A 17235-nucleotide genomic window follows, 5' to 3' on the forward strand; every position below is an offset into this window, starting at 1 on the left:
TAGAGTTAAATTAGGCCTATTGTAGTTGGGTTAGGTGGCTTTAGTTTTACTGTGAATTTGTTATGTAAATTGTGTTTTGTATTTATTTATATTTACATATTTAAGTATACTTTAAACTTGTAATAAATTGTTCAATTTAAATAATAATAAAAAAAAATCAATAAAAAGCCATTCTTTAATCTCATCCACCTCGTTTTGTGGCTCTTTTTTTAAAGTATCGGTTCAGGCACCGTTTAGGCACCGGTACCGTTTTAAAAGTATCGGTTTGGCACCGGTATCGGAAAAAACCCAAACGATACCCAACCCTAGTGATCAGTGATTTCTGATGTGTAGCTAATTATTTATTATTCGTGCACACAATGCGGCTTCTCTCTCTCCAGACAGAACGGTGTTTTCGTGTTTTCTATCTTGTGAGTCAGTGTTTTTGTACGTCCTCGTCGCGTCTATCGGTTCTAAAATGTGCATACAGTCATGAGTTTCTGCTCAACATCGGCCTCACACACGCCGAAGCTCAGGCTGCACTGGCCGGTGGCCTTCAACATCCCCGACCCCCAGTACTGCATCTGGCCCACAGCGGAGGAACCAAACGCGGCGTGAGATTAAGCAGAAGGGGGGTAAGCGTGAGCATATTCGGGCTAGCCAGCCTAGCCCCACAATAAACTGGATTACATTCGATTACTGCTGTTGTGTCTTTGTTTGCGCTGTGTACTCAACGCGCGTCACTGACGCTTTTATTTTATTTTAAAAATAATGCTATTATCAACACTTACTTTTAACTCGTTCATCTCGACAGCTGTAATGGTACTTTGCATGTGTTACAAAGTTGGTAATAATGATGAAGACGGACTCGGTGTGACTGGGACTCGTGTTTATTCAGAACTCTCAGATACAAACACAATAAACTTGCGCTGACTGACAGCGCTCTCATAACTCAGTAGTTACTATAAATAACTTTGTTAGCAATCGCTGAGCTCCGTCTCTGGTACATTAGTGATGTCCGGTTCGCGAACGATCTTTCTTTTGAACCAGTTCTTTTTAGTGAACCGAATCAGTTCGCCAAATCGGACTGAATCGTTCTAAACGGTTCGCGTCTCCAGTCAACGCTGATCCATAATTTACTAAAGTTACTAACTTTCTGACATGAGTGACAGTCCCTCCGACTAGAAATAGACTAATAACCTGAAGTATATGCTGTAACTACAACAGTTCAGACATGCTGAGAACTGATGTGAAGTGAACTCAGGTCCATCCGTCTCTCTGGCAGCAGCTCGTGCCTGCTCGTGCCTCGTAGTAGAGGGCTGCATTGGGATTGAGTCCCGCCGGGTCCCGCGGGACCCAACGTAAATCTCGCAGGAGCGGGCGGTTTGAATTTTGCTGCGGGCGGGAATGGGCAGCTAAAAAAAACACAGCGGGAATCGGCGGGATAGGGAGGTTGCCTAACGACATGATGGAGAAGATGTCAATAGATGATGTAGAAAAGAACCTCAAACAAGGTATTTACAGCACAAAAGCTAAGCAAGGAAAGTCTGACATTTGGAGAAGTTTCTCAATTGTTTTGGTAGGCAAAGTCATGCGGTATAACGTTATATGTATCCACATATTGCGCAGCTGGCAAATACAGATACTTGATCATACCTCACCAAAAACGCTCAGCACTCCCTGCAGGTCAAGTTGACTGTTTGGTGTTTTTGACAAACAATACATAGAAGTTTAGTGAGTGGAAATGGATTGTTTCTAAATGTCCGTTTGCTATTTTGTGTTCACATTACGTTCTGTTGAAGCATGTTTTCTCAGGTTTCCTTTCAGTCGGTCACGTTCGACGGAATTGGGATCTGTTTTTTTGTTTCTCAATCTGGTTTTCTGTTTTCTGTTTTGCAAAGCAGTCTATTTTTATGTGCAAAGTTTTTGATAAAAACGAAATTATATTTGAATGTATTTGTCTTTTTTTTTTTTTTTACATGCAGGCCAGGGAAACGAAACAAACAACCCCATGAATCTCTTTAATAATATCAATACAAATACGTGTTTTTTTTCCCCTGCGGGACGGGAGAAGACACAAAATCAATGCATCTCTATTATTGTGCGGGAATAAATTCTCGGAGTTTTGCGGGTGCGGGCGGGAGTGGACATACATATTGCGGGAGCAGGCGGGAGTGTAACACATACGTTGCGGGAGCGGGCGGTAATGGTCAGAAATTCGGCGGGTGCGGGCGGGAGCGGGATGAAGAAAACAGTCCCGCGCAGGGCTCTACCTCGTAGACCTCGTTAAACCACGCCCCCTCCGCTCATTTAAAATGCAAAGATGTCAGCCAATCACAACAGTGGGCGTTTTTACTGAAGTCTCACAGCAGACACGCCTCTTGAAGCAGGGCATTCAGCCACAGGGCAAACAGCAGTATAGAAAAATATATGTCTAAATATGTTCAAATATATCTAAATTATGACATTTTATGATGTAAAAGTCATACTAACAATATAAGTACACCTCAGGAAACATTATAAAATAATAGAAAAATGCCATGCCATGGGACCTTTAAATGAGTTAAAGAACATCTTAAATGAACTTAAAGAGTTTTGAGCAAATGAGATTTGTGTCATGTTCGGCAGCGGGGGAACATGACACATTTAATCAGGTAATTATAAATTAAATATAAATGAATATAGATTCATCTTAATTAAAGCTACAATTTTCTCTGTTAACTTTGTTCTTTTATCACACCACAGAAACTGGTTTATTAGGCTGCTGTCCCTTTAAGATCTTCTGCTGCCGAACATGACGCAGATCTCATTTTCTCACAACTCTTTAAGTTAATTTAAGATGTTATTTAACTAATTTAAGACTGCTTGTTTAAGAATGCTGGACAAAACGGGCATTTTGGCATAATGCTCTGTGTTATTGTTTGTTCAAGCGCGAAACAGAACTCGATTCTGGTGCGCTGTCTGTGCGCACGATACTGGTGTCTTTCTCTGTGTGTGTGTCAGGACCATAGACTGTAAAAAAATATGGATGTAGTGTCCGTGACGTCACCCATAGGATTCTGAAGAACAGTTTTGAAGCGTAAAGTAGGGTCGAGCTGGCCGTTGCCATCTTGGTAGCGCGACAGCAGGCAGCAGATAAATGGCTATCCACCTGTCACTCAAAGTGGCCACGCCCTTAATTATGCAGAACTTTAAGGCTTTACGTATATAATGTAAACAAACGAGTTATAAAAAAATTCACCCAATTCACCAAATTGGATTATTATGCAAAAAAATTGAGAATTTATTTTAGAAGAGAATACAAATGTGTTACTTAAACAACATATTAAAAAATATATATAAATAAGTATTTTTTTAAATAATAATAAATAAATCAATGGATACATTTTTTTATAAAAAAGTACAGCTCAATTAATTTGCTTTTGGAAGAATTAGATGATACATTTTTGAGTTCATATAGAAGTTATTGACTGCAGTCTTTGGTATCTTAGAAAATCTGAACACAGTTTGAGACTGTTGAGAAAAATCTGGAAAGCAAGCTATAATAAGTAAGTATCTCTCCAAAATCCAAATACATAAAAAAAACTCTCCTATGAATTGTATTGCTTGTATTTTTCCTTCTTAGTAAAATCACTGTAACAATCTCCCGTCTCTGGTTCACTGCATTACTTAAAGGTGCACTTATTTAAAACACTCACTTAGTACTTATGAAAAATGTTTCAAATGGTAACATCAGTAGTCCAATAAATAAAAGTGATTTGATTTTTACACAGGCCAGTTGAGATCGCATTAGCAGTCCAATACTTCTCACTTCATCTTGTTAATCTCATGTTATTGAATACTTTCGTTTCTAAAATATATTAATGCCTAACTGCATTTCAACAATACAAATGGAAGTGAAAATGTGAAAACTGGCAGTGTCATATTGGTCAGCTCAACAAATCACTAAGTGCATCACAGCGGAGCGCAACACACAAAACATCTCAGTAAAATCAATCAATGTAAACACTTTTATTTTAGAGACTTCCTATTCAGCCAGGTTGATTTTGTTAGGAATCTCTGCATGCAAGACTGTGAGTGATAATAAAAGCTTGGCATTTTTGTTCTTCTGGATCGATACACACGTGCTGAACAGATCACAGCACACACACACACAGGTTTCTGCTCCAACGGTCTGATACGATTAAGCGAGAGATCATGCATGCCGGGAGCCCAAGCTCACAGAGAGACAATCAAGAGTCCGGCCCACCACAAATCAGAGAGCCGAGGACAGCCAATTACATCCGCCACGACCTTCCTGATTTGCCGAAGCTTCAAGGGCTTTGACTAGCATGAAGACATTGGCAAGCATCAAATGCAGTGACCGATTTTATATATTATATAAAATCGGTCACTTCATTTGATGCACAACAGAAATGTGATGTTTATTTGTGCAAAGGAAAACAGACTGACTGTTTCATTTTCACGGAAGTGATAGAAAGGTTTCTTGAAGTCTCTTATTCTCACCAAGGCTGCATTTATTTGATCAAAAATTCAGTAAAAACAGTAATATAGTGGACTACAATTTAAAATAATGGTTTTCTATTTTAAAGAGCACCTATTATGGCATTTAAAATGTTCCAAATATTGTTTTAGAAGTCCCCAACAACAGTTCCCTTTCGAAAGGGAACTCGCGCTGCGTCAGCTTCGACGCTACGGGGAACGCCTCCGGCGTGACAGGTGCCTGAAATCACATTGAATCACGTCAATTCCACTGACCGGCGACAGCCTCTGATGTCATCAAGGTGCGACCAGGAAGTATATAAGGGCGCCTTGCCAACATGACAGTATCTCTTCGTCTTCAGTGACTGTTTTGCCTGGATCCTGAAACGTCAAGCAATACCAAGCAATATGAAGTGTGCAGAGAAACAGCGCCACTTCCGCAGGTGCGCAGAGCCGTGTACCAGGTATCTTACACCTGACGACACTCACACGCTCTGTGTATACTGTCTGGGGGAAGAGCATGCACGGGAGGTTCTCGAGGGAGCCTCCTGTGCGAACTGCGAGCGTTTTCCGTTGAGAACGCTCCGCTCTCGTTTGGCTCTCTTCTCGAGGGGAGAGAATTCAGCAGCTGGGAGCGGTCCCGCTCGCGCCGAGGCCGAGCGGCGCCTTCAATCCTGGGGCTCCCAGCTGGATCTGGCTCGTCGTCTAGAGACTGGTGTAGTGCTTGTGGACAACGAGCCAGATCGCGAGGGGCAGACTTTGGAGGCGGAGCAGGATCTAAGCTCCTCCTCCTCGTCTGTGGCTCTTCCAGTGGAGCAGAGGATGGTTGAGGAGTCGAGTGAAGTGTTTGAGGCTTCTCAACCACCTTGTCCCATGTATGGGGAGCTGGTGGAGGTTATGGAGCGCGCCGTGGGCAGATTGCAGCTGCCTTGGCGGCGCGCTAGGGGAGATGACGTTCGTCAAAGTAGACTGGATGACCGTTATCTCCCCGCCCATGACCAGCCAGCTCTCGGGAGTCTTCCATTCTTTCATGATCTCCATTATGAGATTGCGAGAGGATGGAAGAAGCCCTATTCAGCGCGAGTCCATCGGCGTCAGCGGGCTAATTTTGCTGACGTCGAGGGATTACCGGAAGCTGGATATGTGTCGCTGCCGCCCGTTGACGAGGCGTTTGCAAACTACCTCGCTTCCGGGCGGCCATCGACACTAAGGGCTCCCACCCTGCCGTCAGATCCCCTTAGGACAACATCACGTCTGAACGGCAGGGCATACATGTCGGCGGGTCATGCTGGGGCGGCTTTACACACGATGGGAGTGTTACAAGCCTACCAGGCAGATCTGCTGAAGGACCTCGATCAGGGGGTGGGACTAACCCCTGACGCGGTGGCCGAGTTGCGTCGCACCACTGATCTCTCTCTTAGGGCCACCAAGCAAACAGCTTTCGCCATCGGTCGCTCGATGGCGGCTATGGTGGCCACGGAGAGACATCTGTGGCTGAACCTGGCGGACATCGCGGGGAAAGAGAGAGCCTTTCTCCTCGATGCCCCGGTATCGCCCTCTGAACTGTTTGGCACCTCCGTAGAGGTGGTGGTGGATAAGTTCAGGGAGGCGAGGACGTGCTCGGCAGCATTTAAAACCTGCATCCCGCGGAGGTCCGGGACCGCGCCCAGGCAGTCGGGTGTCCCTGGTCCGTCCCAGTCTGAGGACTGGAGACAGGAACAGAGAACCAGTGTTGCCTCTCGAGCGCCCCCACGGAGGGTTATGGCGCAGAGGAGGCGGGACACCCGCTTCAAAAGGAGGAAGGAAGCTGGAGCTGGCAACCGGGACCAGCGTAGGCAGCGGACTCCGCCCCCGAGGGGACGCAGGTGAACGCTGCCTTTTTCCCTTCCTCTGGAAGAAGTTTCCCCGGGCGCTTTTAACATCAGGCCGGTGGGCCTATGATGAGCAGAAATGTAAGAATTCTGACGGCCCGCCTGGCTTGGTTGTGAGAGCGCCCCCCTCAGGATGGCGGGCGGATACTAGCCTATGGCTGGCTGGAAGCACCGCTGGGAGCGATTGGTGAGTCCCCTCGCTGAGGGTGAAACATTTTCAAAACTATGTTTTTCAGAACTCCTATACCTTCGCTCGCCTGAGAGGTTTTCTGGGGAAATTTGGATCGCCGCTGGATCTTCGCAGGGCCTGCAGCTCCCCGTGAGTAAGCTAAGAACGATCTTCTTTGCAACATTATGATGGTTGTGTGTGAATACTTCACTTTCTGCTAGAGAGTTTGTTGCCTCTCCGTGCTATATTTTTTCCCCATTGTTTGGGTAACTGAATCGCGCTCTCGCCTGAGGGCTTGTAGTGTAAGGGGTGAGCTGTGTTTTTTCCTAGCGTAAAGTGAAAAGTAGCTGAAGACCGGGTACGCGCTAATGCACGAGCTGTAGTGAGATCTGCGCCCAGCTCTGCGGAGCTTTGAAAAAGGGGTTTTTTAGAGGTGATAATATTTCTTTCCCGGGCCCTGAGTAGATCTAGTGCGGACTTATGTCGCACCACTTGGCCTAGGCTTTGTCAAGGATGGGGGCGTTTCCCTTTTAATAAAGGTGTTCGCCCCTGGCCTGTCTTTTCATTTAAAAACATGGCGTTGTTTATGCATCCTTGTTTCAGCCTCCTCTGTTACAGAGTCGTCAGGCCAAGGCCCGCCCCCTTCTCTGCGTTCTGGGGTCACGTGCAATGCAGACGAGGATGTTGCAGGAGACAGCGACTTTGTCAGTAGTCGTGGGGTGGAATTAAGCGTCTTTCGCCGGTTTGCGGTTAGACTTTATCTGCTGTTTCCGCCTTTCGGAGCTTGGTGGCCGCCATCTGCTGGCGGCCCCCGGCCTCTTCCTGGAGGATGGTACGGCCGGTGGTTTTTCACATTTCTGTGATATTGTTCCTTTGCTTTATGTCTCTGCTTCACCTCCTTTAGGGCCCGGGTTGAGCAGAACATCGGATAATCCTTCTGTCGGTATGGTTCTGGTCGGATGCTCCCCTGAGGCCCGAGCATTGCCAATGACTGACGCCCTCGCAATCAAGGTTGGCCGCTGCATGGAAAGAAAGACAGCCGCCCCGATGCAGGTGACGTAAGCTGTACTCCCCTCGCTTTAGAGGGTCTTTGCTGAGCACTTCTGCTGAGTACACTGCTGTTGGCAATGTGATTAGGTCCATGTTTGTAGGCCCTGCCCAAGAGACTGCGCCGTCCTGGGGGCCCTAGGACACGACGAAGCAGGTTGTCCCTAGCTGCCTCTGGGATGGAGCCAGCCCCAGGTGTGGGTATAGGAGCCAGCTGGCTCTGAGGGGCCAGCTTGGACGGTCTGGGCAGTTGGACTTCAGGACAGGTAGTAGGCGCTAACCGGCCTCCTTGCAGGAAAGTCCCGACACTATGGCCCACGAGTGGGCCTCGGAGGCTCTTCTCCACTGGTGTCGACGTCAGCAGTGACCCGTCATTGGCCCTGGGGATGAGTCCCCAGGTGTTAACTGGTTTTCCAGGCCTTCGTCAGCAGTAGACAGCTGCCGTCAGCCCAGGTAGCAGCAGCCAGCATTCTTAGAGTAAGGCTCCCAGTCTGGGTTTCCTTCGCTCAGGAGTTAGGCCCTGTTTGGCCTCCCTGAGAGCCTGCTGTGGTCAGCAGGCACTGTTTGGTCTCCCCTGAGGGGGCACCATAGGCATTAAGTCCCTCGACGGCTGGTACGAGCTGCTGAATAGGTGGTAGGCGCTACTGGGCCTCCCTATGGGCCTGCTGTGGGGTAAGCAGGCCCACTTGACCTCCTCTGCGGATGGCGTTCCTGGGCCTCAGTCACTGGATGGCTAGCACGAGTGTTAGCAGGTAGTAGGCCTCATCCGGCCTCCCTGAGTGACCTCCCTGGAGGCAAACTCCCGGAAATGAAGTACTATGAGTAGCAGCTTCTGCTATCAGGTGGTAGGCATGGTGGCCTCCCTGACGATGAGCTCACGGTTCCGGTTCCCAGTCACTGTGGTAATGAGCGTGATGTGCGAAGCACGACGGACGGCATGCTCTGCTACCAGGTGGAGGCATTGCGCCTCCCTGGAATCGTTCCCCGGTCCCCAGTTTTGGTAACGGATCGTAGCATGGGTTGCTATCAGGCAAAGCTGCACGGGCTTCCCTGAGGGGATTCGCTTTGGAGTAGTAGGCCCACGTGGCCTCCTCTGAGGGCACGCTCTGGTCTCGTGGTTCCTGGATAAATCCAGTCAATGAGCAGAGGCCGGCTCCCCGGCCGCTGTGGTGTGCATAAAGTGCTATAAGTGGCACTTTTTTGCTATCAGGTGGTAGGCATGGTACCTCCCTGAAAGCGAGCTCCCGGTCCCCAGCCGCTGTGGTGAGCTTGAGGCGCTATGAGTAGCACACTCAGTTTGGCTATGAGTGCCCGATGTCTTGCAGTTGGTAGGTCCGCTTGGCCTTCCTGATTAAGCGAGTCCCTGGTCTTCCCAGCTACCTCGAGGGCTAGCACGACTGCGATCAGGTATCAGGCCCGTTGGACTTCCTGAGGACGAGCGCTGCTTTGGATGCGCGAGCGGTCTATCAGGTTACCAGGTGGAGGCCTCTCTCGGCCTCCCTGGGGGACGAGTTCCCTAGGCGGGAACACACAACTGGCTTTTTTGCTGACAGCTAGTGGCTACCCGCTATCAGGCACCGGCCTCTGGCCGTTTGCGAGACCTGAAGGCGGTGTTCTTACCCTAGCACGACGAAGTGTCACTGCGGCTATGTGGTCCCGACAGGACGGGACCTTCATAGTAGGCCTACGGCATGGTTGCCTACCGGGCAGGCTTATGAGCTCCTCTCAAACGAGGGTCTATTGTGAGCTTACAGCCTCCTGGGGCTGTTCTATTGGTGGTAGGTCCCGAGGGGCCCCTCCCGATATATTCAGCCTATAAGGCCTTTGGCCTCCTAAGCACGTTTTAAAATAAGTGCTTGGTAGATCCGAGGATCGAGCGGCCCCTCGCTAGCAAAGGTTTGAAAAGCACTTCGCTGAGCGCTGCTCTCCGGGATAACCCGTCCCTGAGGTTCGGCTAGTCGGTGATGCTGCCCTTTCTTGCAGCACCCTAGCGGGATGTCTCTTCGGAGGCGAGTACCAGAGGCTCTGTACTGTACAGACAGGGTTGACCGTATTACGTGTCCCATACTAGACTGGGTCACCTGGTCAGGTCTCCCTGGTGGCATTCGGTGATAATCTCCCGAATAGTGACTGGCATAGGGTTCCCTCGTAGTTCCCTTGCCACGTTCCCTTAAAGGAACCCCTTCTGAGTCGAATGGGTTGGTTCCAGGCCTTTGAGCAAGGCCTGGGAAGGAACTCATACGTGTGACGTTTTCCTTCTCAGGCGATAAGCTTGGGCTTTGACCGTAGGGAGCGCTGTCACTGACAGCCTAACGTGACCAGAAGGGGAGTGGTTCAGGCTTTTCAGCAAGATTTGCTTGTCTTGACAGTTGTCACTGCCAGTGGGCATGCACTCCCGTCGGCATGGCGGCGTTGGTATATCGTTCCCCGTAGCGTCGAAGCTGACGCAGCGCGAGTTCCCTTTCGAAAGGGAACGTCTCAGGTTACGAATGTAACCATTGTTCCCTGAGAACAGGGAACGAGACGCTGCGTCGCTGTGCCATGCCACAGGGCCTGCCTGCCGAAAACAGTCCCTTCAGACGATTAGATACTGTCATGTTGGCAAGGCGCCCTTATATACTTCCTGGTCGCACCTTGATGACATCAGAGGCTGTCGCCGGTCAGTGGAATTGACGTGATTCAATGTGATTTCAGGCACCTGTCACGCCGGAGGCGTTCCCCGTAGCGTCGAAGCTGACGCAGCGTCTCGTTTCCCTGTTCTCAGGGAACAATGGTTACATTCGTAACCTGAGACGTTTTGCATGCATGCAATGACAAAAAAAACTTTAGTTTTCTTATAATATGCATTTATTTTTACCTGTTTTGACAGCGATTCTCAAATGATTCCTTTAGTGATTCACTTTTCAAAACCCCGCCTTTACGTGACGCTAATCTGCGGTGATTGGTCCGATGACCCAGTCAGTTGTGATTGGTATAGTCTGTGCAGATATTTTCGGAAACGGAACGTCCATCACCATAAATGGTTTTAGTTACCCTTTAACTGGATTGAGGGCGCATTCGTCCTCAAGCTTTATTTGTTTAAATTAGCTCAAATGACAGATGTAAGTAATTACCATGTCAATCTATACATCATTTAAAAGATCTAAGAGTCAAGCTTCCATTTTTTACCTCTGTTTTATTCTCAAAGTCTTATAGTGACAGTAATTTGTTAATATGTGTTATGAATATGAAAACCGCGTCGGTACCGTTTGATTGTAATATGAGCCTCAGCTGATCTCATTCATAAAAAAACTCCTCTATTCTCCTCACGAAGACTCGCGACAAATCAACATCCCTCAGGGCCTTTAGTTCAAAAGTGTGCAGATGAGGAGACATATTGATAGATTCTCATATGTCTGTGTCAAATTTCTAAACAGAGGAGTATTTTTTATTCAATACTTCCTCAAAATGCGCAGATATAGCCTAATCATGAGCGATTGAGTCTCTTATGTGTTGTTTTCAATTCATACTGGCAGCCGGAGGGCGCTCTGTGCACATGTAATCCATATATGGTACACACAGACGAAGAAGATACCATGTGCCATAATAAAAGTCCATAATAAATGCTTCCTGAGATCGCGAAACATGCAAATAGAGACATTTGAAGACTAATAAACACACAATCGCGACGATGTATGGTTTGTCTTGAAGCCACTTAGTCTTCAAACGCTCATCCTTGGGCAGATGAAAAAAGTTTGCTTTTGAGTCGCACTTCAGAACACAGCGTCTCGTCGCCATGATGTTTTCTAGTTTTCACTGGCGTCTTGGAGCGCAATAAGTGGGCGTATCGTATTCAAATAACTTGACAAGTTGACGTCATCTAGTCAGAGAAAAAGCTTCGGTCTTCTAACGATTCTTAAAAATGACTCAAGAGTCGACTCTTACTTTTGAAAGAAAATAACTATATATACGGTGCACTGTCATATTTCAAACTTTGCAGGATGTTTTTGTTCACTTAGATCTATGTTACACACTACATGAAAGGTAAATTTCTAAATTCCATGATAGGTGCTCTTTAATACATTTTACAATTAAATGTATTCCTGTAATGACAGCTGAATTTTCAGCATCATTACTCCAGTCTTCAGTGTCACGTGAACCTTCAGAAATCATTAATTTGCTACTCAAGAAACAATTCTTATTATTCAGGTTTCTTTGATGAAAAGAACAGCATTGATTTAAATCAGTAACAGTACATTTAGTAAATAACAGCATTTTAAGTTAAATAGTAAATTTTGTAACATTATAAATGTGTTTACTGTCACGTTTGTTTAATTTAATGCATCCTTATTGAATAAAAAATATTTTTATAACAAAAAAATCTTAGTAGTGTATCCTAATACAAAGAGTCATGCCCCAAATTAGTAGGTTGAACTATAATATTTGCAAAAAGTTAAGTTCTGCTCAACTTTGTCGCATTGCAGATGAATAAGCGAAAATCGATAACTCCTGACCAAAAACGATTGAGATTGCAATTTTGATTGAGTAGCCTATTAAAGATGATGTATTAGAAGCAGGAAAAATGGGCAAGCATTAGGATTTGAGTTTGACAAGGGCCAAATTGTGATGGCTAGACGACTGGGTCAGAGCATCTCCAAACTTGCAGCTCTTGTGGGGTGTTCCCGGTCTGCAGTGGTCAGTATCTATCAAAAGTGGTCCAAGGAAGGAACAGTGGTGAACTGGCGACAGGTTCATGGATGGCCAATGCTCACTGATGCACGTGGGGAGCGAAGGCTGGCCCGTGTGGTCCCATCAAACAGACGAGCTACTGTAGCTCAAATTGCTCTAGTAGTTAATACTGGTTCTGATAGAAAGGTGTCAGAATACACAGTGCATCGCAGTTTGTTGCGTATGGGGCTGCATAGCCGCAGACCAGTCAGGGTGCCCATAATGACCCCTGTCCATCGCCGAAAGCGCTAACAGTGGGCACATGAGCATCAGAACTGGACCACGGAGCAATGGAAGAAGGGGGCCTGGTCTGATAAATCTCTTTTTCTTTTAAATCACGTGGATGGACGGGTGCATGTGCGTTGCTTACCTAGGGAACACATGGCACCAGGATCACTATGGGAAGAAGGCAAGCCGGCGGAGGCAGTGTGATGCTCTGGGCAATGTAGCAGGATAATGAGCCCTGCCACAAAGCAAAAATGGTTCAGGAATGGTTTGAGGAGCACAACAACGAATTTGAGGAGCACATTATACTGCTGAAAGAGGTCTGCAACAATGCTTAGGTAGGTGGTGCGTGTCAAAGTAACATCCACATGGATGGCAGGACCCAAGATTTCCCAGCAGAACATTGCCCAAAGCGTCACACTGCCTCCGCCGGCTTGCCTTCTTCCCATAGTGCATTCTGCGGCCATGTGTTCCCCAGGTAAGCAACGCACACGCCCAAGGCCATCCACGTGATGTAAAAGAAAACGTGATTCATCAGACCAGGCCACCTTCTTCCATTGCTCCGTGGTCAAGTTCTGATGCCCACTGTTGGCACTTTCGGCGGTGGACAGGGGTCAGCATGGGCACCCTGACTGGTCTGCGGCTATGCAGCCCCATATGCAACAAACTTCGATGCACTGTGTATTCTCAGATCCAGCATTAACTATGTGTAGGCTAGTTCCCTGGTAGTGTACATAGGAATTTACTTCAAATCTACTTTACTCTTTCCCTTCCACTGTCAGAATTTTCCGGCTATCCATGTTTTCACTTTTATACAGTAGGTGACGCTATTACGCATCTTCTGAAACAGCACATAATCTCCGGATCAAAACACAGGTGAAGAAACAGCAGAAACAAGTGATAGAATTAATGCAAATGTAAAATAATTTGACTGCCTAACGTTACTGCCTAACCTAAATAGGAACATAAAAGTATACTTAAAGTGAAAAAATAATATATACATAGTAAACTATAAGTATAATGTTATGTTCACCTAAATACAACTTACAAGTTTGCAGTTTAAAACTACTAAACCAGTACTTTAATGAGAGTATACTTCAAAGTTGTATATACCTATAAGTTCACTTGTAGTATAGTTGCAGTACAAACAAAAAACTTGTAAACTACTCAAAGTTTACTACTTTTACACTTAAAGTACAGTACACTTGCAAGTGTACTTCTAGTACATTGATATTAGCATACTTACTACATTAAGTATCCTTAAAAATATACTTGAAAGTATACTTTATAAAATTACCTTGAAGTATACATATTTTTTGTAAGGGGATACAAGGCTTTGCTGCTTTCAGTCACATGTATGGCAGAGATTCCTTGCATATGATGCTCAAGGGCTCTTTTATTGTTCCAGCTAGTGTCCTCAAAATTACACTGAAGCCCTAGAGGAGCGTAGGAGTGCCACTCAATGACTAAGACCCGACACCAAATCAGCTTAACACAAGAGCCAAGTCTCAGCGTTCTTCCACATCAAAGCCACGCAAGCCCAGCCCCCAGATGATTCAAATCTGACCTTTAAATTTAAACGGCAGAGAGGGCTTTCATATTGGCAGCAATTCAGACACACAAACAAAAAAAAAACATACAGACCTTGACCACAGGCCAATAGTGCGGCTGACCCAAGAGCTTGGTGATGGCGGGGATGCCGTAATGCAGACGCACTGCATTCTGGGCCAGCTCTGCGTCGGGGTGGCGGCTCGTGAGGTGGCGCAAGGCGCAGACGGCTGGCTCGGCCACGTCCTCCTTCTCTCCAGCTCGAAGCACGGCGTGAATCAGGGCCTCCACCCCGCCGCTCTGAGTGACCAGGGCCTTGTTGCGCGCATTGTTGCAGGTGAGGTTTGACAGGATGCCAGTAGCGCAGGTCAGCATGTTCACGTCATCTGAGCCCAGCTGACTCACCAAGATTTGCAGGAGACCATCGAGACCTTCCTGTATCGACATGAAACAAGAATTCAGTACATTCCAAACACACTACCGTTTGGGTCTGTAAGAATTTGGAATGTTTTTGAAAGAAGTTTCTTATGCTCACCAAGGAAGCATTTGATCAAATAAGTCGAACGTGTATAGTACATAGTATGGGTCAAAATTATCGATTTTTCTTTTATGCCAAAATTCATTAGGATATTTAGTAAAGATCTTAGATATTTTGTAAATGTCCTACTTTAAATATATTTAAAAAATCGTATTATTATTAGTAATATGCGTTGCTAAGGACTTTATTTGGACAACTTTAAAGGCGATTTTCTCAATATTTAGATTTTTTTGCACCCTCAGATTCCAGATTTTCAAATAGTTGTATCTCGGCCAAATATTCCTATCCTAACAAACCATACATCAATGGAATGCTTATTTATTCAGCTTTCAGATGATAAAAAATTACCCTTATGACTGGTTTTGTGGTCCAGGGTCACAAATACAGTAAAAACAGTAGTATTGTTAAAGATGATTGCAATGTATTGGAACTTCTTTCTATTTTAATATATTTTAAAATATAGGATTTTCTTTCTCCCAGAACTTTCATTCTCTCAGGGAACACAAAAGCAGACATTATAGCAGAATGTTTCAATTAAAGTAAATGGTGACCACAAGATTTTCTGGAAATAACAGATTAGATTTTCAGTCTATTTCTCAGATCTGTAGAAACCAAATACACAATTCTTCAGAAGTCCCAGAATATAGTGCAAGAGTCATATAAACCACCTTTTATGATGCTTTCATGCTTCTATTTGGCGCTTGAAAGGCCCAATGAACCAGAAATTACTGTACTTTAATCTACTGTATTCAAGGATGGTCAGTAAGTTTTTTGAAAGAAGTCTCTCATGCTCACCAAGCCTTAATTTATTTGATCAAAATGGTTAAAAAAGTGACATGATATTAAAATGTAAAATTTCTATTTTAATATATTAAAAAATGTATTTTATTCCTGTGATGCAAAGCTGAATTTTTATGATGATTTGGTATTCAAGAAATATTTCCTATTATTATCAATGTAGAAAACAGTTGTGTTGTTTAATATTTTTGTGGAAACAGTGATACTTTTTTCAGGATTCTGTGATGAATAGAAAGAACAGCATTATTTACAATATTTTGTTACATAAATGTCTTTATTCTCTTTATAAAAGCAATTCTAATAAGTATTTTGTTAAATGTATTGTATGTTTTTGTATTATTTAAGCCGCAAAGTTGTTTAAATTATCGTTCTTATGGATGTTTTAAGGTTTTATGGTTTATGCCATCGCTTCATGTCAGCAAAGTTGTAATATTGGATATAACTACACAAAAAAGGTTAGTAAGCAATTTTTTACACAAAAAAAAATCATGTTAACACACATATTGTTACATCTTGGGTTATAATATTTAAACAGTAAGTATTTTAATGTTTACAGGTCCACTTCTACTGTAACCCAGATTTGTGCTTTTTTTAAGAAAGGGAGGGACAAATGGATTTTTTTGTGGTAATCAACATCAAGCCATAAATGCTGTGGATTGAGTTTAACTTGTACTAAACCTGGAATATTCCTTTAAAATTCACCTCAAAAACGATCAGTTACAGTGCAAAAGTAACAGTGACAGTGCAAAAGATTCACATAAAAACACATTTCAAGAATCAGACAGTCATAACCGCTAATCATCACAAATGAAATAATGACCGAGATAAGGAACAAATGAAAGAGGCAGTGGAAGAAGGAGATAAGAAAGAATGTGGGTGTGTGAAGGATTAGACAGGAAAAAGACGGACAGACACCGGAATGACATGAGCTCAAATACATACATTTAAATTCTAGACACTTTCCGTGAGAGCAGAAGGGGAGGCGTCTGTTAATGGTTGTTTTTGTTCCTAGAATTCAATAATAAGGATGAACATGATAACCTGTTTATCATTAATTGTGCGTTTTCTGGGCCACTGAATTCTGAGTAGCAGTGATGAGGGACAAATTGTGAGGAAGTGAGGAATAATTATAAAAAACCACAAGTCGCCTGCACAATAAAAGCTTCAGAAAGTACAGAGGGAAAAAACGTCCGACTACATAAAAGCCGTTTCGTGGCTTTCAAGCTTTGTCTGGGCTGAAATCCTTTGGAGCATTTGCACATTTAATAATTGAATGTAATACTGTAAAATGTAATGCTATTGTTATTTCATTAGCAGGCATATAATTATCTGTTTTAAAAGGACATTTTTACATCCAGCATAGATTCTTGATTGACTGATTTTCTCTTCAGGATAATTGGAATAATTTTGCTCCTCAAAAAAATACAGTAACAACAAGGTAAAAACGGCTTTTCCTTTCTAAAAGAGCTGTAACTATTAATTCCATTCCATATTTCAGTTGTATTTCCTTGGAGGAACAGCAATTCTTCAAAGCAATAACAGAGCAGACATATTTAAATCGCTCCCCTCGACAGGAATCGCGATTTTGACATCCCCTCGGCATCACCACCTTTCTCCCCTCGGCGACGGCCCTGCTTCTGGGCAATTTCTAGGCAGTTGATAAGATGTTCTAGACTGTTTCTTGGGTTATGTTGAGCAATTACTAAGGTATTCGGGGTAAGGTTGGGAATCGAAAATTAATTCTAATTCTGGAGTTGGATGCTTAAGGTCAGGAATCGGATATACTAGTAATAAAATAAAAGTTTTCATTCCGTTTATCGATTCATGGGTGTGCATTTTCAAACCATTTTCAAGTGCAAGAAGACACATCC

At 44.6% G+C, this 17235-nt stretch overlaps 1 protein-coding gene across 1 annotated transcript in view; it reads right to left on the reverse strand.

Moving 5' to 3' along the window:
* Window positions 1-17235, reverse strand: part of jupb (junction plakoglobin b) — a 126222-nt gene that overhangs the window by 18902 nt on the left and 90085 nt on the right. Inside the window, exon 9 of the mRNA XM_079828431.1 lies at window positions 14125-14463. Within this exon, the coding sequence (XP_079684557.1) occupies window positions 14125-14463 (339 nt within the window). The remainder of the gene's footprint in view (window positions 1-14124; window positions 14464-17235) is intronic.

Source organism: Gobio gobio, assembly GCF_949357685.1.
Source record: "Gobio gobio genome assembly, chromosome: 11".
In the NCBI taxonomy this organism is placed as follows: domain Eukaryota; kingdom Metazoa; phylum Chordata; class Actinopteri; order Cypriniformes; family Gobionidae; genus Gobio; species Gobio gobio.